Source organism: Podarcis cretensis (genome assembly GCF_951804945.1).
Source record: "Podarcis cretensis genome assembly, chromosome: 15".
Lineage (NCBI taxonomy): Eukaryota > Metazoa > Chordata > Lepidosauria > Squamata > Lacertidae > Podarcis > Podarcis cretensis.
In genome coordinates this window covers 13,056,602-13,079,854 of record NC_137185.1, presented here as the reverse complement: position 1 = coordinate 13,079,854, position 23,253 = coordinate 13,056,602, and the positions used below count along the sequence as shown (strand labels likewise).

Here is a 23,253-nt window from a genome sequence, read left to right as displayed (position 1 = left end):
ATACAAGATTTTCTACAATCCTCTGCTGGAGACAAGTGGGGATAACAGGGCTTGAAATATTAAGTTTACAGGCAGGTCCTGCTTCAAGATGTTTGAGAAGCACGATCTATGAAAAATATTAGTTTCCTGTATCAAGGCAGATGACCCCATCACAATCTTACAAACACAAGATCTTTGGACATTTTTCTCACCCACCTTTGAAGCCTCCAGCTCCTTTATCCTTTCTTCAGCCTCTGTCAGTTTGTCTTTCAAAGTTGCAATCTCCTTTTCCATGGGCATCACAACCGAACGAAGCTTCTCTGCATCTTCTTGGGCCTGAAGTCAACATTAAATGATGTAACAAACCAACAATGGCCCAGGGTTCATTTATTGTTCTACTGCTTGAAATGTAACAGAAATGCAGCCTCAAATTGCAATACTCCTATGCAACCCACATGCCCCAAATGTTGATTCTGACCGAGATGGGCCACAGAGCCCAGAGGTTTCAGACTTTGTAGCCTTTCAGTAGCAAACATGTTTGTGTAGGATGGCTATATGTTGCAGAGGCTTCTGGGAAGCACATCTCACAGTGGGACTTACTCTCGAGTACAGAACCGTGGACCTCAAATTAGTAGCTCTTGCTGAATCAAGCAGCCAAAGTTTTCTAAGTTCAACAATTCACTTAGAACATTAAAATGATACCATGAAAAAACACAGGCCTGTTTAACTTCAAACAAGGCTTCTGCGTTAATGTGTCCTCTGACAACAGTCATGGCCCAAATCATTTTAATATATATATATTTTTAAGCCTAACTTACTGAAGGCTAAGGGAGGCATCAACAGAATTAAAATTTCAAAATAGTTAGGAATGTGTCGTGCTTTCCACACAGCCCAACATTTCACATCAGGACAGGGGGTTCCTGCACCCTGCTGCAGCTGTTTCAGGTTGGGACAGAGATACTGTCTTTCTATTGCTTTCATGCTTGAATGGCCCTACAGATGCCGTTGGACTCCAGCTGTCATCAGCTTCAACCAAAGGTTAGAGATGATGGGAGCTGTAACCCAACAACATCTGGAGGGACACAGGTTGCCTCTGCCTCCACACTCAGCTGATAATGCAGAGACATTCTCATGCAAACATGCCCTTAAATCTGTAACATCAACACACAGGAACGTATCAGCCCCTGCCAGTTAATTTTAAGTAGCCAAAAAGCAGCCAGTTAGGTCAGCCAATATCTATCAGTATTTATGTCATGTCAGGAACGTAACTACACATAGTAGCCACAATTGCAAATTTCTCTCATTCTCTCTCTCTCTCTCTCTCACACACACACACACACACACAAAGTCAAGATGTTACTGCCTTTTAAGCAGATGATGCGTTCCAGGAAATAGCTTCCAACTCCTTAAATACCTCAATCAATGCCATCATTTTTAGTCCACAGAGGAGCCTAAGCATTAAGGCTCCCATTCTGTCCAAAAAACTAAGTATGTTTTACTATAACCACACTTTGTGTGTAAAATTAGAAATATGACTTAAGGGAAGCAGATTCCTGCATTTCACAAAACACCAATTCTCAGCGACAAAATATTGTGATATTTATTTAAAAACAACTACATGTGCATCAGTACTTTACGTAAAATTTCACATGCATCTCAATATAACAGCTCTATTTTTAAAAACACACACAAAAGCACACATTTTCAAATTATATCAACAGGGATATGCATACAAGGAGACCAAAAAAAGATGTTTGTAGAAGGAAGAATTCACCAGGAATTCCCCTATACAAGTCCCACTGAAACAAACACGACCTGCACAAGAGAATTTCCTGGAGGGCTACACCTCATTAATATTTGCCCATCTCCCACACTATCCCACAGCAGCACTGCTTCCGATCAAGTCAGGCAACCAAGAGGCACATTTTGGCATGGGCTAACAGAGGTTCACAAGAGCAGCAATACCTGCCCCCCCTATTGACCTGTTGTCAAATATTCACAGCCTCTGAACAACATGGGTTATATGACTGGTCACCAGACTGAGTTATGGCTGCTAGGCCAATCTTTCATATATGCTTCTTCAGATCACAAGTACTGCTTATACACAGGTTTCTGTGACGATCTGCTGCTCAGCCATGGACTCTCAATGTTGTGTCCACACTTCGACTGAGTATGCTAGAGAGGTTTAATTACCCACTCTTCCTCCAGTGAAATCAGGACAGTATATGGATGCTTCTCTCCCACTCCTTTTATCATAACTATCCTGTCTATGGCCCTGTGCTTAAGAAAAAGTCAATATAAGAAGAGCCCTCGGATCAAAGGTTTAGTGGGCCAGATCCAGAACCCTTTCCCTCCCCAACCTCCTACATGCCACTCTGACAGGTGGGGGGGCAGCTTTACCTGTCCCATGTCTATAGTCCCATGATATCAGGTGACTGTAGTTTGTGCCAAACCACACCAGGGGCCAAATGGGAATGACTGGAGGTGCACCTTCACTGGTCTGTCTAGTCCAACATTCCTGGTTCCCACAGCAGCAAACCAGATCCCTATGGAAACTACACAAAGCAGGACCTGAGGGCAATAGCCCTTTCCTGCTGCTGTTCCAGTATAACAAGTATACCGGAGAATGCTGTCTCTAATTCTACAGGTGGTATAGTCTCACCATATTAGTAGCTACTGAGTTGCATCCTCAATGAATTTGTTTAATCACCCTGTAAGCAGCCATCTTACTTATCGACTAAGATAGCAGCCACCACCACATCTTGTGGTAGCTTAACTATGACCTGTGTGAAGTATTACATTTTATTTGTCTTGAATCTTCAGTTTCACAGGATGATCCTAGGTTTTAATATTACGAGAGAGTGAAATAATATCTCTATCCATTTTCTCCACATCTCTATCACATCCGCCTGGTTACTTGTCTCAAGGTGCCTGAGCAGGGAATACTAAGGGGAAAGTGGAATAGCAGGAATGGAGTTTATGTTGGGGAAGAACAGAGGGGAGGAAGGGGAATAATTTAAAGAGATGTTTGTGCTACAAACCTAAATATTGTGGGAATAATTCAACTCAGGCACACAGCTTCAAGTTTCAAAGCAGAAAGAGAACATTTCTAGTTCATACCAGCTTCTGTTTCCTACTTTTATTTTCTAAGGTGACTAGTCATGACGAAAAGAGGATACACTCCTAGTTATGTTATTTATTTCCCAGTTCTCAAGAAGAAAGACAATGGACAGACAGCTTCCAAACAAATCTGACAGTACTACATGTTGAAGTATGCTTTGATTTACCTTCTTCATATCATTTTCCAGGTTTTCCTCTTCTTGGCCTTCAGAAAGACGTCTTCTCAGATCCACTATTTCCCTTTCCACGTTCTCTCGGTATTGGTTCCACTGAGCTCGCTCTTGCTCCAGCCTGTGATGAAACTGGAGTTCATAGTCACTGACAGTTTCTGTTTAATAACAACAACAATAACAAGTTGCTCATCACTTCTTTAATCCCCCACATCTTCTTTAGGTGACAAGCTCATTAAAAAGCTGGCATATGTCTCAGAGTGAGATCCTTAAGCAAGTTATTTGATGTCCTGCTGAAATCAACAACATATGCAGCTGCCTCATACAGAGATAGAATGCTGGTCCATTAACCTCAGGATTGCCTACTGCAAGGGTTCAGAGCCTGGTACCTTCCAGATGTTGTTGGACTACAGCTTCCATCATGCCAGATTGCCAACCATGCTGGTTGAGGCGGATGACAGTCAGGATCCAGCAGGATCTGGAGGGCCAAAAGTTGCCCAGTTCATCTACTCTGAGTGGCAGCAGTCCTCCAAAGCCTCAAGAAGAGGATGGCCTAGCCCAGTCCCAGAGAAGCCAGAAACTGAACCTGGGCCTTCTGCATGAAGAGCAATGCTCTACCACAGAGCTATGGATCCTCTCCACCTGAGGAACATACTTCCCAAGCAAACAAGTAGGGTTCAGAGGTCACATTGTTATATATTTAGCACATTTCTCACTTGCTATTAAAAAATGTTCCAGGCTTGACCTGTCCCAGAATTGTAGGGACTCCCACTGAGAAGACCCTCTCATGTGTGTCATCATTCCTGAAACCTCTGAGGGCAGTGGAAATCAAATTAAAAACTGGCCTTCCCTGCCAATCTTAAATCCAGGGCTGGTCTACAAAGATGGAGGTGACAGTTCAGGAATTTGGAAGGCAAACGTTTATTTCTTTTAACTTCTGCTGTATTTTTTCCCTTCTGCTTCTGCTGATTGTTTCATAGTTTTGTTAAATACACAAGACTATCTCTTTTCTGCCATTTCTAACTTGCTTTTGATTGTGTCTTTTTTATATACATTTTTTTATTTACCTACATTAGCATTTGAAGTAAACTTTAAGAAAAACAGGATAATAATTTGCTAAGTAAAGTATAATTAAATGCAAAATGAGTTTGGGGGCTGCAAAAAGTATAGAAAGCCAGAAAACATACTGAAGAATGACCTCAAATGTCAACGTGAACCTTCCAACGTCAAATAATACACTCTCGTTTCTACAAGAGATATCTCAAGCATGTGGTTTCAGTGCTGCTAAAGCAGTGGTTTGGGGATCAGCGATATCACTGAATATGAAACTTTTTTGATAGCAATTCACCCATTTCCGTCAGTCCAACCTTTCATGATAGCCTGCAGAGAAGCAACCTCTTCCTGCCATTGCCTCTTCACTTCATCAATAGCTTCCTGCTTTGTATTTTCAGATACTGTCGCAATGGCTTTAATATTCTCCATTTCAGCCTGGGCTTCCGTAAGCTGCGCTCGCAGTTGCTCCAGATCATCCTGAGCTGCCTGAAGTACTGCATTTTGCCTCTTCAGATCCTCTGAAATGAAAAGTAGTTCCACTTAAAAGCACATACGTTAATGCAGAGGTTCAAAGTGAAGCCAAGGGGACAGAACTCCTGCTGTTCCTCATTTTAGCCATAAACGAGTCTGTAAACTCTGCACTTAGTTTACTGCTTCATCTAACCAAGAGGATCATTGGCATCTCACTTATGCCTCTACCATGCTAGGAGTGGGAAAAATTACCTTATGCTCAGCTATATTTCACAAAAATAATTATTCCTTTGGCTACGAAACAGAACTTCCCAGTACAAGAACTTCTCCATTACATCACTGCCATACAAATTCCCTTTCTCCCTTTAGGATTGGTGATATAAAGCTGGCATGGGAAGCCTCCAGTTCATGGACCTAATCTGACTCACCAGGCCTCTTAATCTGTCCTGCAACACTCTCCCTTGGGCAGAAGGTAGATCAAACCTACTGTAAGATTATTGGGTGATTTGCAATAGATCGGGTAAGGTGGGGAGATTCTGAAGCACAATTGTTTTAACAATAGCAAGAAATTGATATTTTCCCACGTAAATTAGATTGATGAAATAGAGCAAGCTAACTAGGAACAGACTTTGGTATGAAAGGAATATGAGCTCATTCAGTTCTGGTACTGGTACTGATTCCTGTACAGAAATAAATGCCTAGTCTCAGAATATGCTCATAATATCCTGCTCTTTAAATCTAATATTTTTGTTTGGTGGCTTTGGTTAGGGTTCTAGTACAAAATGAAGTAGATACAACAGGTCTGAAGTCTCCCCACCCCTGTCACACATCTTCCCCTTAGGCCATGCCCCTCACTTGTACTATTTTGCAGCAAGTTCTCTCGTCATACATCAACACATTGCAGCATTTTACCTCTGCACTGAGAAAGGGTTTCCCATTTCTCACCACACAGCAGGGAAGCCAAAGTGAGAAAGGGAAGAAAGGGAAGGGAAGGGCGTGTGAATGGGGTGCAAGGGTTGGTCCTGCCCACTTTGGGAACATGCTCCCCATTTTCCCTGAGAGATTTCAACACGTTGGGGGGGGGAGTGTTCCCCATCCCTGGTGTAAAAGCTTTCCCAAACTTTCCATCTGTATAGGAAAGTGAAGTCCAAAGTAATATACAAGGAAAGAGTTCCAGACATATCAATGATTATCATTAATGTAGTGGTTCAGGCTTCTTTGGAATTTCTAAGGGCACATATTTAGGCATCATGGGAATTTGAGTAGTAGTCTATCTAATTTGATAAGGGCATGAGTCAGACCTGTCTGTGTACTGTGACCCGGAGCTTGCCAAACTTCTACCAATATGCCCAGGGTGTATTTTACTCATAAAGCCACCAAAGTTTGAGTCTGGTCTCAGATCTTTTAGTTACCAGCTCTCTTTTCACTACCAACAAGGACATTCTTTGTCTCCAATTTTGAAGTCTGTGATACAACAGTCAACACAAAAACAATGAATACGTTTCCTTAGTAGTCATGGCACTTCTATCCAAACAAATGGGACCATCAGCTCCCCATGGAGGTTTCAGGATGACACCAACATTTCCAATCAGTTGATGCTTCCTGAGGTGTTCTCTAAACTTGCACAAAGAAGCTGAGCTAAATATAGCTAGACATGTAACTAGATACATCAATCTAATCCACAGGTGTCCGGTGGTTTTACCCACATCAAGAGATAGAAGCAATGAATGCAAGCACTATATATCCCCATTTTAAGGTGTGATGTTCTGTGTCGTCCCATATTCTGGTAGTGACTCATTTTGGAGTGCACAGTTGTGGCATTCTGCAAGACAACAACGCATGTAGCTGAAACCTCAAACTCACAATGTGATAAAACGACACCAAATTAAAATAGTTTATTTGTTCAGTTACTCTAAAGACCACATGAATGTCTACAATTTCTACATTCAGTAAATTTAAGTATTACCTTCTTTAGCCAGATACAGCTCTTTAAATTTTGCCCTCTTTTGATTAAATTCCTGCTCACGGTGCTGCTTCGTGCGTAGAAATTCAGCATTGACTTTTTCCAGTTCTGCTACTCGTTGAAGGAGAGCTAAAAATGGGCCAATGGGGAAAAAAAGGCACATGACCTCAACAATCAAACGAGCTGCATTTCATCACTTACTCACTAAGGCAAATCATTCATCAGAAAGGAACATGGCAAAAAGCATAAAGCGTTTGTCCAGATTGACAGCTTTGCCCTTGTGGTTTAATACTTTAGATACTAACTAGTTTGCAGGGCTAGCACAAGACATTTCACTGCCTGAGGCAAAAGACGACATGTGCTCTTCCAGTCAATAGTCTCTGGATTGGCAAATGAACTTTAGTTTCACCTATAGGATGTGAACAGCATCCTCCAGTATGTCAGAAGGTGACAGGTAAATTTTGGAGGTATAGAGCAGGCCTCAGAAGACACAGCTGCCTCACACTACCTAACAGTAGGGCTGTCCTTGCTACTTTGTGTTTTTTAAAGCAACAGATGCTCTTCTGGACTGTACCACCAACTCTAGCCCTCATGTCTTCCCCTGGACTGGAAGGGACCAGCACAGGTTAGTATGAATCCTATCTGACTATCTGACTTTTAGCAACTATTTGACTTCTGGAAGACACCTGAAGGCAGCCCTGTATAGCCAAGTTTTTAATGTTTGATGTTATACTGTGTTTTGATTTGCTGAAAGCTGCCCAGAGTGGCTGGGGCAACACAGTAAGATGGGCGGCATATAAATAATTGGGCGGGGGGATGTCCTGTCCTGTTTTATAGTTATTATGTTGTGCCAAATCAATATACCTAACCCACTGCAAAGCCTTCACTTTGAAGCACAAAATATGCAGGATGGTAATCCTGTACACAGAAGCTGCCTTTGCTTCATCGCTTATGTTAGGGAGGAGCCATAGCTTTGCAGAAGGTCGTGGGTTCAATCCACCATGACTTCATTTTAAAAGGTGACAGGGAAAACTACTACTGAGACACTGGAAAACTGCTACCGTATGGTATGTCAGGATGATCAGGTGCATTTTACATCCTTTTGCACCTCTCAGATCAAAATGTATCAATCAGTCTCAGTGTGACAAAGCACTGTGCTGCAGCAAGCAAAACCCACCAGGAACTGACTTCTGTAATTTTCCACTGTGTAATTTGTGACATGGCTACTATTACTTTGTAAAACATTGAAGCCCTACAGTGGTACCTCGGTTTACGAACTTAATCCGTTCCAGAAGTCTGTTCTTAAACCGAAACGGGTCTTAAACCGAGGCGTGCTTTCCCTAATGAGGCCTCCCGCCACTGTTACCCTTCCACCGTTCGGATTCTGTTCTTAGACCGAAGTAAAGTTCGCAAACTGAGACACTACTTCTAGTTTTGCGGAGTTCGTAAACCGAATAGTTCGTAAACAGGGCTGTTCTTAAACCGAGGTACCACTGTATACATAACTGAATAAAGTGTTCTATTTGCTTCTTATTTTGCTTCTTTAATGCTGGTCAAAGACTGTAAAAATAAAGATCTGATTTGATTTGCTAGCACAAGAAGAGACAGTACTGGGCTAATGGTCCAACTTAGTTCACCAACTGTGAGCAAAACTGAACATGACCATAGCTGGACATATTGCCACAAGTGCAGCAGCACATTTTCAAGTGTTAACAGAAGTTAACAGAATTATTATTAATATTACTACTGCTGCTGCTGCTACTACTACTACAATTTCTTACCCACTATTCAACTAAAGGTCACTGTATTAAAACCCCAAGAGGGTTTTGCTTCTCCCATGGCCACAGCCACTAATTTCCACCAGAAATTAGGCATGGCTTTGTCTCTCAGCTGCCCAGTTGGCATCCTACTTCTAGCTTCTAGGTCACACATCTCAACTACAGCCTTGTCTTTCTAACTACCAGAAATCTGAGGGAGGGGTGTCCACCCACTTACCCTCTAGCACAAAGCCACTTCTTTCATTTACCTTAAAGAACCATGCTTAGGTCATTACCAAGAAACTTGCCTGGCTATTCCAGCAATTGAATTCTTGTTGGATCCAGGAATTAGGATACCAGGTACAGCCTACCCCTCCTCCACCTCACAATAATACCTTTCCAACCAATATTAAGAGTTCTAAGTCACACTAGGCAAGTAGATTAACCACAAAAAATTAACCAGCTTGTATCCTGTTTCTATTCTGAGCACCACTTTAGCTCCTGCTAAACCCTACAGTAAAACTTTCAATTAACAAATGAACTTAAAGCACCTTGAAGTATTAAATACCCATTTCATATATAATGGGGGGGGGATTCAGAAATGAGTTCATACAGTAAGCATGCGTGCTATCTTTAAGAAGAGAAGCACCTGCACACCTATTCTATTCAATCATCTAAACCTTAAAGCTCTGTATCTCCTCTATGGTGCCTCTATCAACCACAGAGAAGGTGGCTGCTATCAGGAGAAGGCTGCTTCCACCTGCCATGCTATACCCCGTTCTAGATGCCTTCATATGGGAGTACCTGTCAGAACTGTGAGGGGTTTTTTGAGTCTTTTAGGTCTGGTACAAAAGTTGGTGTACATGGATTTCTAGGTACTAACACCATCCACTTTTAGGCTACTATGGGATAATATTAATTGTAAGCGTCATGCTCTCAAATTTCTTTTGATATGTTCTAAATTAGACTGGGCAACCTTTTTTTACCTGAGGGCCTGATTCCCTTGGGCACCTGCTTCTGGGCATCAAATACACTGTGGGGGCTGGGGGCCAGAGAAAACCTTGCCAGGTAGGCAATTTTCATACGTAATTGGGACAGAGATACAGGCAGATTAGATATCACGGCACTGCCCATTTAGGCCCTATCATGCCATGCACTATATTATATTCCAAGCAGCTATCTCTGGGTTTTCAGTCAATTCATGGAGAAACAAAAACACCATTATCACCACACTCCTTCTATCGACATCCTGGTCCCCTGCAGTTCCCAAGGTATAAAGGAGCTGAGATTAAGAGACTTACTTAGGGCCACTCAGAAATATCAGGGTTAAGCTAGAGGCTGGGGAACATGAGAATTCTCAAGTCAAAGTGACTTAGGAAAAAGCATCCCAAAGTTAAGTAACTGTTCTGCCAAAATAGTATCAGACATGCATATTGAAACAGAGGACTGTCCCAAACCTCTCTGAACGATATGAAACATGAAACAAAATTAGTGTCACTATTTATGTAGTTTTCCATTTTAATATTTGTGCAGCTGTACTCTCACAATTCCACAATGTATTACAATCTTCCATATGTAATTACAGTGGCTATGTATATAGTAAACAAAGCTTGGTAGGCCAAGGGCACTAATGCAATACCATCTGACTGAAACAGGAGACACAGAACAAGATGCTTTCTAAGCACCGGAATGGGGCTGCTATGGGGCCCACAAAATTCATGCTACATAGGAAAACTTATTTCCTACGATTCACAGTATCACTCTCATTTTGCTTTGTTTTTAGGTCCAAAAAAAGCTTGTCATACCAGTTTCTCTGAAGCAGACTTTTTATTACTGGGAGCATTTGTACCCTGCTCTTCAGCCAAGAAGGCTCCCAGAGTGGCATACATACAATTAATTAAAACAAGACAGGCCCTGACCACAGGTTTATAGTCTAAAAAATACAACACACAAGACAAGAGGGGAAGGAAGGAACAAGGAAAAGAAATCAAACTCAGGCACTCATTCTTAAATAGTTGTTCTTGTAATGACCAGCTTGCGTGGTTCAGTGGTAGCAGGTACCTGATGGAGCTGGGCTTTTGGCAAAGATGGTAGAATGAGCCCTGATTCCACCCTCTCCCACTGAGGCAGTCAGATGGAACAGCAGCTCTCACATGACACTTGATGAACAGGAGGGCTGATGCAGCTGGCCTGTTCTAATTCAATAATTCCTAACTATTACTACTTTTTCCTTTTTCTCCCTCCCTCCCTCCCTCTCTCTCTCTCTCTCTCTCTTTGCATAGAGCATCTCTTAACACCCAGTCTTAAATTCTACTTGAGCCCTCTTAACATTGAATCTGGAGGAGATATTGACCTCAGGAAGGAGACAAGCTGCAAAGAGGCTGGAGGAGAGAGAGTATAAAGGAAGTGCATTTCATGGTATTCAACTCACTCTGTTCACAGCTGTTCAGGAGCCAAACTGTTGCTCAAACCCATGGATGGGGAACCTGTGACCCATCTGATGTGGCCAGATGACAACTCCCACCATCCTATCATTGGTCAATCTGACCCAACATCAGGAGGGCTAAAGGTTCCCCATCTCTGGTCTAGCTTTTGGCTAGGAAACACACACACACCACACACGACTTCCTTTCTTATTCTCCTGGCCCTCAACTGGCCAGTTGGGTAACAAGAAGCAGTTTTGATTATGCCACATCTTAAAGATGTGTGCCAGCACCAGGATAAACACCAAATAAGGGAACTGGCTCACACCCCAAACCAAAATCCTCATACTCTAACCTAACCTAGAGAAGAGCTCTTTTTAAGTAGCTGTCTTCTTGTAAATTGGTTATGCATAATGAAATATGTTGAAACACTTTCTGAATTGTGCTATGAGAAGTAACAACAGACTTCATTCCTCCCACAAGTTCTGAGTGATGCTTTTCAATTAATTTAGCAATTAAGAAAGTGTAGGTGAAAGAAGAGACTGAGAAAATGCTTATTTGAAAGCTAGATTTAGTTCAGGCACTTCAGTGCTAGACACACCTCTAGTTTAAGCATACTCGGCATTTGTACCTAATTAGAAAAACAAAATAAAATTAAGATTTAAAGAGTCTTTAGGTCAACTCAATCTTGGGAGTTAGGGGCTTTGGTAAAGGTGCTTCATGAATTCCCATTCTTTCAGTTTCATGAACTCTCCACTCATGCTTTCTTGTCCCACTCACTCCTGGAATCCAAATCTCAACTACCACTTCTTTCAAGGATGGAAGGAATAAGGAAATAATTGCCTGACTGCCTAACTTTTGTTAGGGCAGAATCCTATGGCCTTGGGACAGCCTCCTACTTGAAGCTCCTCCTTGCAGCTGTGGACACTACACAGAGGACATAAAGAAGATTTTCTGGGAGCATGTCAGGTTAGATGAGAGATGCGGCCAAGACTGAGGACAAGGAAAACCCCACCTTTAAAAAGGCATGAAAAGTAATAGGAGAAACACCATTTCCTCTCCACCTTCCATCCTGTTGACATGAGCCCAGCACAGCTCTGGATTTCATGGTCCTGGGGTTTTACTCCTTTGCCTGATTTGGAAAGCTCTACTTGTGAACTTAGTTGGAGGAGGGAAAACAAAAGTCTTTCACATATGCAAAGAACTGGGAAACAGATGTTATAGATAGATAATGTCAGCTATACCCAATATATTTGAAACTGGCCAGATTTCAATGGCAACTATGCTAAAGTTTCTAGTTTTGCAAAGTACATGAAGGCCACTCCAGAATTTAGGCACAGCTAATTATCCATAGAATTATTTTTGAGCACAGTCTGATTCCAAATTCACAATACAGATATTTTTCCTGAATGCAACAAGAACAAAACAAGCCATCACAAGTTCAGAACAACTTAAGTGTAGCTGGACCAAACATTCTGAATGAAGACTGAAAGCCATCTATTGAAACAATAGTCCTGAAGAGTAGCTATGCTGGCTACAAAACAATGAGTTCTGTGCCACATTTGAAGGATGATAGATGTATTGCAGCACACCACACAGATGGCCACCAGGCAATTGCAAGGCAACCAATGAGTTTTTGTTGGCAACCTTCATGCACATCTTTCACACATAAAATGTTTTGAGCCTTCACCCTATTAAGGAGATTAGAGGTCCGGGGTAACTTTGAAATCAGGAACCAAAAATATAACATTCCAGAAGTATTGATCTACAGGCCATTTTATGCCAAAGCTGATAAATTGCCTTTGCCCAGCTGAGCCTTACTGAAGTATGCCAGGCCCTAGAGCTATCAAATCATGTCAGTATGATCCATAAGATACCATCCTGTATCTCTCTGGGATCATGCAAGAGGACCACTATGATAATCCCATGCCTCTCAATTACATCATTTACCTACCAGAGCCCTGTATTGTGCTTCTGCCTCAAAATTATTTATTTATGACTGAAATAGACAGAATGGATTATTTGCTTTCCATCTCATAGACAATTTTGCCCAGTAACTGCCAGCATTTGCTTCTGGAAAAATCTCAGCATTTGAAGCACAAAGCATGTTTACTCAAAAAATAAAATTTATTCATCCCTTTAAAGCCTCAGGATGAAAGGAAGCAAGTGTCTGACATGTGTGAGAATGGCTCTCCTCTGTCAGGATTCCCTAGCAGTATGAAGGCATGAGAAGCCCTTAACCATCTCTGAAGTTTGTCCTATAAATTAGTTGCCATCTCAGCTACCTATGTAAACTGGCCCACAAATTAAGTGAGAAAATTTTCTAACAGCAGGAAGATTCTGTTTCATTTAGTTTTCTTCTTAATAAAAATTAGACTTGCCCCCCCCCGCAAGGCCTAGAAGAATATATTCTCACCCACAATTCAGCTCCCATTACCCTTTTGGTTCTCAGTTATGAGGATTTATGTACACATAATCATTCAAAGGGATGATGAAGCTATATTGCTTTTCTTGTCAATCTCCCTTTGCTACCATAGCTCTAGATTGTGTAACAGTCTTGGGTAGTTTTCATAGGATAGGAGGCAATAAAAAAATAGGTTAGGATGGATTTTTAAGTCATACAGTAACTTGAGTCGTCTCTTTCAAAACAGTTAATGGGTGAAACAGGGCTTGTATTAACAAGGATAATAATCTAGATTAACTAAAGATTTGAAATGAAATCATATTAATCTCTGTATGAACATTCAGTTTAGAGGTGAAGCAATTTGACTTCGCCTGATTTAACTCAGAGAAAAAAACATGAATATTAAGAGCAAGGCCAACTTAACTGAATAATGCTTTGTGTGTTTTATATGTGAATTGCTACCAGATAATTTGCATTGCTTTGCCTTCCTGCAATGTACATGCGCTTCTGTGTCATTCCTGCTCCCACAACAGACCCCTTTGCCCCCCTTGATTCTGTATTCTTCTGTAATACCAGGCCAATTCAACTGCATAACTATATACCAAGCAGGGAGAAAACACACACAGGGACTGGTCACTTATTCCAAGACAACAGCAATAGCAAAGGCCCATATATGATACATGCACAGCTATTCCTCAGAACACAAGGATCCTACACAGGGACGAGAGGAGACAGTTACTGATGTACTATTAAATGACTGTAACGGAGCTGTAACACCCATGCTTAGAAAGATCAGAACTTCAGCAACCAACCCATTTACTTTGTAGCAGCTCCATGAATGCCAAACAGTTCCACAGCCTACTGGTATATATTATACAGTGGTACCTCTGGTTATGAACTTAATTCGTTCTGGAGGTCCATTTGTAAGCCGAAACCGCTCGTAACATGAGGCGCACTTTCACTAATAGCGCCTCTAGCTGCTGCCGTGCTGCCAGCGCGCGACTTCCGCTCGCATCCCAGGGCAAAGTTTGCATCCAGGAGCCTCTACTTCCAGGTTAGTGGAGCTCGTAACTCAAAGCATTTGCAAGGAGGACAGTACGTAACACGAGGTTCCACTGTACTGGGTTAGTCTATAAGCAAGTAGGTGGGAAGGGGGTTGTCTATGCATCAGTAACAATCCAGTTAAGGGGGGGACAACATGGGTGTGTGTGGAAGTACTAACCTTAAAATCAGAAACTGCTTACATACCTGTCATGAGGTTCCCTTTGGATAAATTACTAAACTGCTTTGTCCTTCCCACAGGCAGCAAAACAAGCTACATAACCATCAACAGAGTTAGGAGTCTTGTTCCCAATTGCAGCTCTCTATGTCATTTCCCATACTGTTCCAGAGGGTACTGTTTTGAGAGGCGCGAGGGGTGGGGCGGGGTGTGTGTGAGCTGGCCAAAAATCAAGGGCCCTGCCTTGCAAATGTGGAACTGCTTCCATTAGGGAAAAAAAAAAAAAACACTATGGGATGCATACTCTTTGTAATAAGAGTTTTACTCATATATATTTAAGGACAACTTTAAGCAAGTATCCCATGACCTCAGTTCCATGGGAACAATAGGTGCTTGCTCTATTGGGTTTCTGATGACTTGACAGACTGAATTTGCAGCCAGGCAAACAGGATTGTTGTGAGGCTGGATGAGACACAGAACACCTTTTGCTTAAAGACAGCACTTCAGAAATTTTAAAACACTGAAATGAGAATGAGCTAATTGTGCATCAAGTACAGAAACCAAATAGGATAGCACATTTTTAAACCAGATAATATAAAATAAATGAATCGTTAAAAAATGGGTTGTCCAACACAATTTAGACACATTTACTATGAATTTTCATTTTTTCTATGTATAGGCTTTAAAGGGGGGAATAGAAATCTTTGGTAAATCTCTTCATACACATATCGCCCAACACCTTTGACCACAAAGGGGCCCTTCTGCTACTATGAGAAGGGTGTGTAGTATTCTCCCCTCATCCAATTTTGCAAGGTGTCAAGATTCATATAGGCTGGGGTTGGCATACACATCAGTTGACTTCTTTTCTGAACACAGTCAAATATTGTCAAATATTCCATTATGTCATGAATGCCCCTATGTAGCTGGAAGCTTCCCAGTTCTGTATAGCACCATTTGTTCCCAAGGGAATGAGTAAGAGCTGCAACAGACACAGGCAGACCTAGCAGCATAGTAAAACTTCTCTTACTGGCTACTCAATTACATTTCCTGATCACTAGTAGCTACCTGGTATTTTGCAAGAGATCCAGGGCAGTCAACTTGCCCAGTGACCAGAGGTTACAAACTATCACAAGCTATAATGCAGCAGCTTGCAAGCGTATGAAGATAGTAGAATATGATGTCTTGTTATTTCAACAGCCCAACTGTCTTTGTTCCTCTCTTAAATCACAGTGAGAGAAATAAAGTTGAAAATGAGGTTATACTAACAATAGTATGATGAGCAGAGACCTAGAAAGCCACAAACTGCTTTCTAGCCAACTTTTACATCAGTGTAGAGAATCTTTGTTTTTTTTGTTTAAGTACAAGAATGCTTTGCTCATGTGTGCCAGTACAAATTGTATTATGCTGTCCTGGGTCATTAGGCAAACTAATAATAGATAAGCAAAAAACAAGGGTCATACTGCCTTACAAAGTATATTTATGGGTTCTCCTGAAGAAAAATACATGTATAGGGTTCTGGCTTTCTTTTAAAATAACAGCCATGGAACAACAGTTATCACAATTATCTTAAAGATATTACAAACAGCTAACTAACCTGCATAGGGGCTTTCATAAGACAACTTTATATTTGGCAGTGAAATAATATGATAAAAACAAGTAAAATTAGTTTCAGGAGAAAGGGGCAAGCTTCTTATCCAGGGATCAACAATCTGGATATTCAATGCTTTTTATCCAAAGGAAGAACTTGATACTTGCTCAACTGGATCCAGTCACAAGGCAAACCAAGGGTTCCTTACAAATGACTTTTGCATAAGAAGTGTTCAAGAGCAAGAAAAGAGAGGTGTAGGAACGTTCAGTGTGGTATTTCCAACTTATAACCACTGAGGCTAAACCACTCAGTAGGAGTAGGGAGAATGTTTCAGTGTTTGTGTTTACCAATCTGCTCCTGGTTATGAACTGAAAACTGTAAATTCTATCCAGTCTATGTTAAAATTCACAGATTTGAAGAGGATCCTAAAGAAACAAATATTTTTGCTGGATCTTCAGTTTTCTGCATTTCCTTCCTATCCCTACAGCCAAACTGTTCCTGGTCTCTCTGTTTCCTTCCTGCTTTTGTCAAACAAATTAAAAACTTAGTGGTGATTTTTTTAAACTACACCATACAGAACCACTTAACTGAAACAATTCATTCCACACATGAATTTTATATTTCCTTGGCACAGAAGAGAAATCAACAGATCAGAACCTTGCACTTTAAAACGAATAGCCTTTCCTTTCAGTTTGGAACCCTATGAGCATCAGCTCTAACTTCATTAAATTCTTAAGAGAATGCTGTTGTCATTGTCCTTGAACACGTGATAGCTTTGGAAAAAGATGCACTTTCTTAGAGATAAACATGTTTCCATAGGTTACTGAAATCTAGGGATTAATATGAGCAGCCCCACCTCCCTCCCACATATTTGTTTGAAAGGTTGTCAAGAAGATAAACCTTTCAAGTTACAACCCAAACCCCAAATGTCTATTTGCCACTGCAAGGCTGAATAGAGCTTGTCCACTGCCCAAAGTAACTGGCTGATACCAGCAAAGTACAGTACACTTCAAGCACCATATCATGAAAACCAAGAGGCTACAGACTAAAACTACAGGAGTGAAAAAATACATGATGTTTCTCACTGTGGGGAAATTGTCACTTCTTGAGGACAAAAATGCATACCCCAGCTGCAAAGTCATCATCAACAGAGGAAGAAGGAAGAAGCAAGTCTGCTAAACCAAAGATTCAACAGTATTTATCTCAGTCTTTATCATGTGCCGTCTTGTGAAGATCTGGACTTTCCATGGCTGAAAGGAGTTGCATCCACTGTCAGTCCTACTCAGAGGAGACCCATTCTAATTAATGGACATGACTAACTTAGGTTTATCAACTTCAGTGGGACTACTCCAATTAGAGTTGGATATAGCACAGTTTATTTCCATTTGAATGTTTACCACACTGTATAATTATTTAAATGTGCAGACCACATTTAACATCCAAACATCAGAGCAGCATTTTATTTTCATACCAGCTCTGAAAGGTAGGTTACGGTAACAGGAAAATGACTTGTCCAAATGCCTTCCCAAATGAGTTTCATGGCCTATCAAACTATTTTGAAGCTGCTAAGGCTTCCATGCTGCCTCATCCAACATGTCAGCCCAAATCCAGTAAGCCCAGGGACAAATGAGCATACATTTGATGCCATGTATCACATCAGGAGCTGCTTTTGACATTCCTGAAGTTGCTTTGATAGCTTCCGGGGCGACTCAGTAGAGCTGTTGAAAGTCCTGATGTATGCAAGAATCATCCTGATCTCTTCTTTGAACTGAAGTCATACTATCTACATCATTGTTCAAAACTCCCATTGTTCCAGGTGCGTTTTGCAACAGGGAATTTCATTAGCACGAGCAGTTTCTGAGCTCTGATGGCAGTACTGTGCCTAAGATTTCAGATTAAAACTGCAGAGAGCTGCAGTTCATTCATTTTCAGCTTTGTATTTTTGTTATAAAAAAGCACGCCTAGACATTTCATTGTTGTGCCCACAACCTGGGTTTAAGGTGCCATTTAGTTTTCATATCTCAGTTTCTAACACTGATCTATATCACTGTTACACACATCCACCATGCAGTTATATTAGTACCAATCAAACTGCTCACATACAGTAATCATCTATGGAGGTATGGTGGAAAATTGCACTCAACTAGAGAGGGGCAGGCTTCCTTATTTCACTTTTCCCAGTACATAGAAAACCTTTGGCTGGAAATCCTGTGAATCCATCATTAAGACTCTGATCTTTGTCCATTATTTCCAAGCAAAAACAGGAACACACTATATATATGGTTTTCTTTAACTCTACTTTATCCCCACTATCACCATGATGTATAAGCAACTGCGCAAAATGTATAGGCAATTGCACAAAGAGCACAGCAAAATCATCCATCAGAAACATTCCTCTATTTGGAGGAATATAAGATCACCTAGAGTAATGACCACCGTATTGTTCGCTCTATAAGACGCACCCGACCATAAGATGCAACTAGTTTTAGAGGAGAACAAGAAAAAAAAAATTCTCTCTCTCTGCGCAGCGGCTCTTCAGCGAAGAGGCAGGAGAAACGGAGCCCCTTCCGTTTCTCCTCCCGCTTCGCTGAAGGGGCGCTATGCAGAGAGGGAAAGCTGTGCAGCGCCTCTCCAGCGAAGCGAAGCCAGGAGAGCAAGAGGTTGGTGCGCACCGATCCCTCTTGCCCTCCTGGCTTCAGGGATAGCCGCCCAAAGCCTCCAGAGCGCAGCGGGAGCGCTCCCACTGCGCTCCGGAAGCTTTGCGTTGCTTTCGCTAAAGCCATGGAGCCTGCATTCGCTCCATAAGACACACACACATTTTCCCTTACTTTTTAGGAGGGGAAAAGTGTGTCTTATAGAGCGAAAAATACGGTACCTCTGGGCAACCTCCAGTGGAAGAATAAAAGGCAGAGAGGAGATAGTACGCACATGTCCCCTAGAACTCCTGATCAGGAAACGGGTTCAGGATATGTAGCACAGAGTACTGAGAACTGTTTCTCACTGGCAAAGGCAGGGAGGGGTAGAGAGCAAGAAAGAGTACAAGTTCCTGCTGTCTTTTTCTCTCCTAGGCTAGAACCCTACACTCTAACTCTAGGGGAGGGAGACAGAGCAGCCACTGCTGTAAAAACACAGCACTGCACTAATGACAGTTACCTCTAATGGCTAGCTGCCCAAGCTTCTCAGTGTATGGGAGAGATGCTGGAGGGCAAGCAGAGGAGTGTGGTTGAGGGGGTGGAAAATCTGATTTTTTTCTCTCTTAAAACACCCAGTCGTATTACAAATAACTGGACAGCAGCAACAGCAGGAAGAGATAACTACAGAACTTGTGAGGGTGGGTCTTAGAATCACCAGCTCATAATAATATAGAATACATTGTTTCCCCCCCCAAGCAGGGCTGGCCCAATACATTTTGGCACCTAAAGCAGATCCCAAAATGGTACCCCACTTCCTGCCAGGGAAGAAGGAGTGAGGGAAGATCTACATCAGAAAGAAGAGAGGAAAGAAAATCAACATCAGGATCTGCTGCCCCAGAGGATCCTGCCAACAGAAGCAGTCTCCTCACCTTGCCTCATGGATGGACCAGCCATACCCTCTAGTAATTACAGAGAATGATAAAGCTTTTACATAAAGGCTACAGGACACCCAGGGCATTCACTACTGCTTTTGCATAGCACCCTGAAGATATCCTGAAGTAAGCAAAGAACATACAAAATTAGTAGCTGGACAGGCCGTTGGACAAAAATGTTGCCCTTCTTCTTCAGGCGATGATAAGAACAAAATCCACATTTTCCAATAAAGAAGTTGCTTTTGCTATGAAAGCAATTATAAGACAAAAAGATCTGCTGCATATTTCACTTTTATTCTTTGGCTATTGTTTTCCAGCATTGCAAAAATCCTTGTAGGCACCCAAAATGTCAGAAAGCTAGAAAATACTGCAAGGTGGAATGCTCCACCCAGCCCTGCCCTCATCCTTGATACTCTATTTCATCTCCTTTCTCACCTGGTTTTTCCTTTTCTCTTCCAACAGTCTGTCAGCAGTCCACTGCCACACTCAGTTCCTACTAAACTGTTTTGGCAACAACAACAAAAACACCCCTTAGCACTTTTCTTCTTCTTTTTGGTACTTGAAATATACTCAGAGTCGCAAAGTGATTTCATGCTCTTTATTCAGCTCATAGTGGTGAGGAGGAATGAATAAATGTCCCCTCAAAGTATATGCTTTATATACATTATTTACACAATGGGCTGCACATGATTGGCTAATTCCGGAATTCTACTGTAAGCCAATCAGGTTGTGGATTCGCTTCTATCTGGAGAATGATTGGGTGGTTTCTGCCAACCAATCATACTGCTGCATTGTTCTAGGACCAATCAGACTGCTGCATTCTGAATCCTATTGTTCTAGGACCAATCAGACTGCTGCAGTTTGGATCCTATTCAACTCAGTACATAACAGTACTTTTGCAAACATTGAGGTTTCCCTAAAGTCTGCTAATATTTCTCTCTTGTGCATAGATAGTGCCATGAAGATACACATTGACCTCTAAACTACAGAAACAGATTTGGGGAAATGAAACACAAATGGGGCAAGCCAATCTCAGAGGTAGAAAGTGGGATAGCCATTATAATAGCTGCAAAAATCCTTTAAAAAACCCAGTGCAACTGTGGGAATGATTCCCCACCCCACACCTCAAGGATCAGGAGAGGGACTGTGGACAGTTTTGGCACTGCATTTCAAAAGCATTCCAAGCACCTTAGAAGTGCAGCAACAAACTGATATACTGCAGACTTACTCCCTGAAGAAGGGAGAAGGGGGCTTGTGTTGCTGCTGCTTCTCCAAATACTTTGGAAGAGCAATGTAACTGTAGGAGCAATCCTTACCTCACCCTGCTATCCAGGTCCAAGTTTGGAGTTAAGGAAGAGAATAGAAGATTGCCCTTGACATTGTATATGGGGACATAGCACTAAGCCAGGGACACAATCCTTTCCTTTGGGAGAGAGCAGGTTGCTAGCGACCACAAATTTTTGGTTGGCCAGCAAGGCCCACAAAAATTTCTAAATCACAAACACAATAAATCTATGAAGCTCCAATCAGTCATAACAAGCAACTTCACATAAACTGCATTCATTTAACTTTCTCCACTTAATTGCTTCACAAGAACAACGAACTGAATACACATTAAATCCTGTGATTCACTCAAATGAAACACTTCGTTTCAGCTTGAAAAGAGACAAGAAGTTCAGCCAACATGCTGCTATAGTAGTTTTACATGCACTGCTACCCCAATCACCTTGGGGAGAAAACAGGGACACTTGAAGCCAGGATTGACCCAAAGCAGGTGGTGGTGATGGCAGGGAACAATTTTGTGAGTGCCGGCCTCCCTTCAGGAGAAGCATGCGAGGGAGCAATTGCTTGCCTGAGAACCAGGACCCATCAGGTCCCATGCAAATGGTGGCAGGGTACCAGCCCCCATCCCACCATCATTTGACATTCTGGGGGAAATTATGCATGAAGTCCAGCTCTCTGTGAACTAGTGCAATCAACTGCTGTGATATACAAGAGATAGGTGACCAGAGCAGATGCTGGGCAAGCACCCTTCTCAAGCCTAATCTGCAAGTCTGAATTACAGTCACCACCCTGAAATAAATTGTACAATGCCCTAAAACTCTAAACAGAATGAAGGATGATATCAGTATGTTTCAAATAAATAAAATTCACATTGTAAGATGACCTGTACACGGCCACCACGACCATCTAACACTGTATACCAGGGCCCGTAAATAGCTACCCACCTGTGGTGTCACCTTCAGGCAAGTAGGCAGGGAAACTCTTAAACTGTGGTTCTTCCTACGACCTTTTCAGGCCACCCATGTGCCAGAAATGACTAATCTATACATGTGGGCTGACAAGTGAGTAACTTCTATAAACTTAGGCTGAAGAAGTTACAAAGCTGGGCAGTAGTTGAAACCTCACACTTCTCTTACCAGCAACTCAGATAATGTTGCTTGTATCCCTGACCATTTGGTCCTGTTAGCTGGGGCTGAGTCCAACAACATCTGGAGCGTAACAGGTTCCATGCACCTGGGCTAGAGTGCCAGACTACAAATGGAGAGATCTAGATTCAGATCCACACTCAGCTGTGAAACTCACTGGGATGATCTAGTGGTTTGTCACCACCTCTCTGCCCAACCTACCTCACAGGGTTATTATAAGGATAAAGGTTGAGGAAAGTACTATGTATGCAGTACTGAGTTCACGGGAGGAAAGTGGGGGATAAAATATAGTTTTGTACCCTCATGAGTCATTCCAACTGCAGCCACTGAAAAATTTAAAAATCATATAATTTTTTTAAAGGATGTGATAATATCAAATTCTTATTCTAAACCAATAAAAAAAAACTTCTGTTCCAGTTAACATTCAACAGAGGCTTTTGAACAACAGTTCTGGTTCCGTTGCAAATGAACAAAAATGAAGGTTCAATCTTCTTTTCAGTTCACATTTGGTTGATGTACTGCATAAAATATAATTTGGCAGCTAAGAATGCACTACAAGTAAAGATCAACAAGTATAATTCTCTGTCTATAAAGATATTTGCTCAACTGCATCCATTCCCCTACAAAGAATTATCCAGTCTTCGTTTCTTGTTCTCCAAAAAACATGCCACTGGTCAATCGTGAAGTGATTAAACTAACTTTCCCCCAGAATGTCCTAGGTTAATATTATGAAGCTTCAGTAAAAGTTTTCTTACAGAAGTTGTTATATAACTGCCTCTCTAAACACAAATAATCATAATTACCTGCCCAGATAAATACAGTACCTCTTTCAATTCTAAAACAGTATGTTAGGTCACTTCACTACATTAAGTTCATCCAAGTGAACTCCCTGACCCTAGTGATACATTTCTTACACAAACCTGTCAACTAAATTATTTGCAGCATATCTGGCCCCTCCCCTTTAAATACATTGGGTAGATCTTCCGTGGGCTTTTAATTAGTGTACTAGAGGTAAAGGAGCCACTCTTCTTGAATAAATCTATGACTACCATTGGCCTACCACAAAATTCCTACAGCAGGTTATCATTGTTGTGCTTTTTTTTTTTTTTACT

General features: G+C 41.6%; 1 protein-coding gene across 3 annotated transcripts in view; it reads right to left on the bottom strand.

The window, feature by feature from the left end:
• RABEP1 (rabaptin, RAB GTPase binding effector protein 1) overlaps positions 1 to 23,253 on the bottom strand; it is a 53,493-nt gene that overhangs the window by 25,046 nt on the left and 5,194 nt on the right. For 2 of the 3 annotated variants that reach the window (XM_079955519.1, XM_079955520.1), the window contains exons 2-5: positions 6,760 to 6,885; positions 4,637 to 4,840; positions 3,267 to 3,427; positions 196 to 315 (exon numbers count right to left, since the gene is read on the bottom strand). In XM_079955519.1, the coding sequence (XP_079811645.1) occupies positions 196 to 315; positions 3,267 to 3,427; positions 4,637 to 4,840; positions 6,760 to 6,885 (611 nt within the window). The remainder of the gene's footprint in view (positions 1 to 195; positions 316 to 3,266; positions 3,428 to 4,636; positions 4,841 to 6,759; positions 6,886 to 23,253) is intronic. The other variant, XM_079955521.1, reaches the window with a different exon arrangement.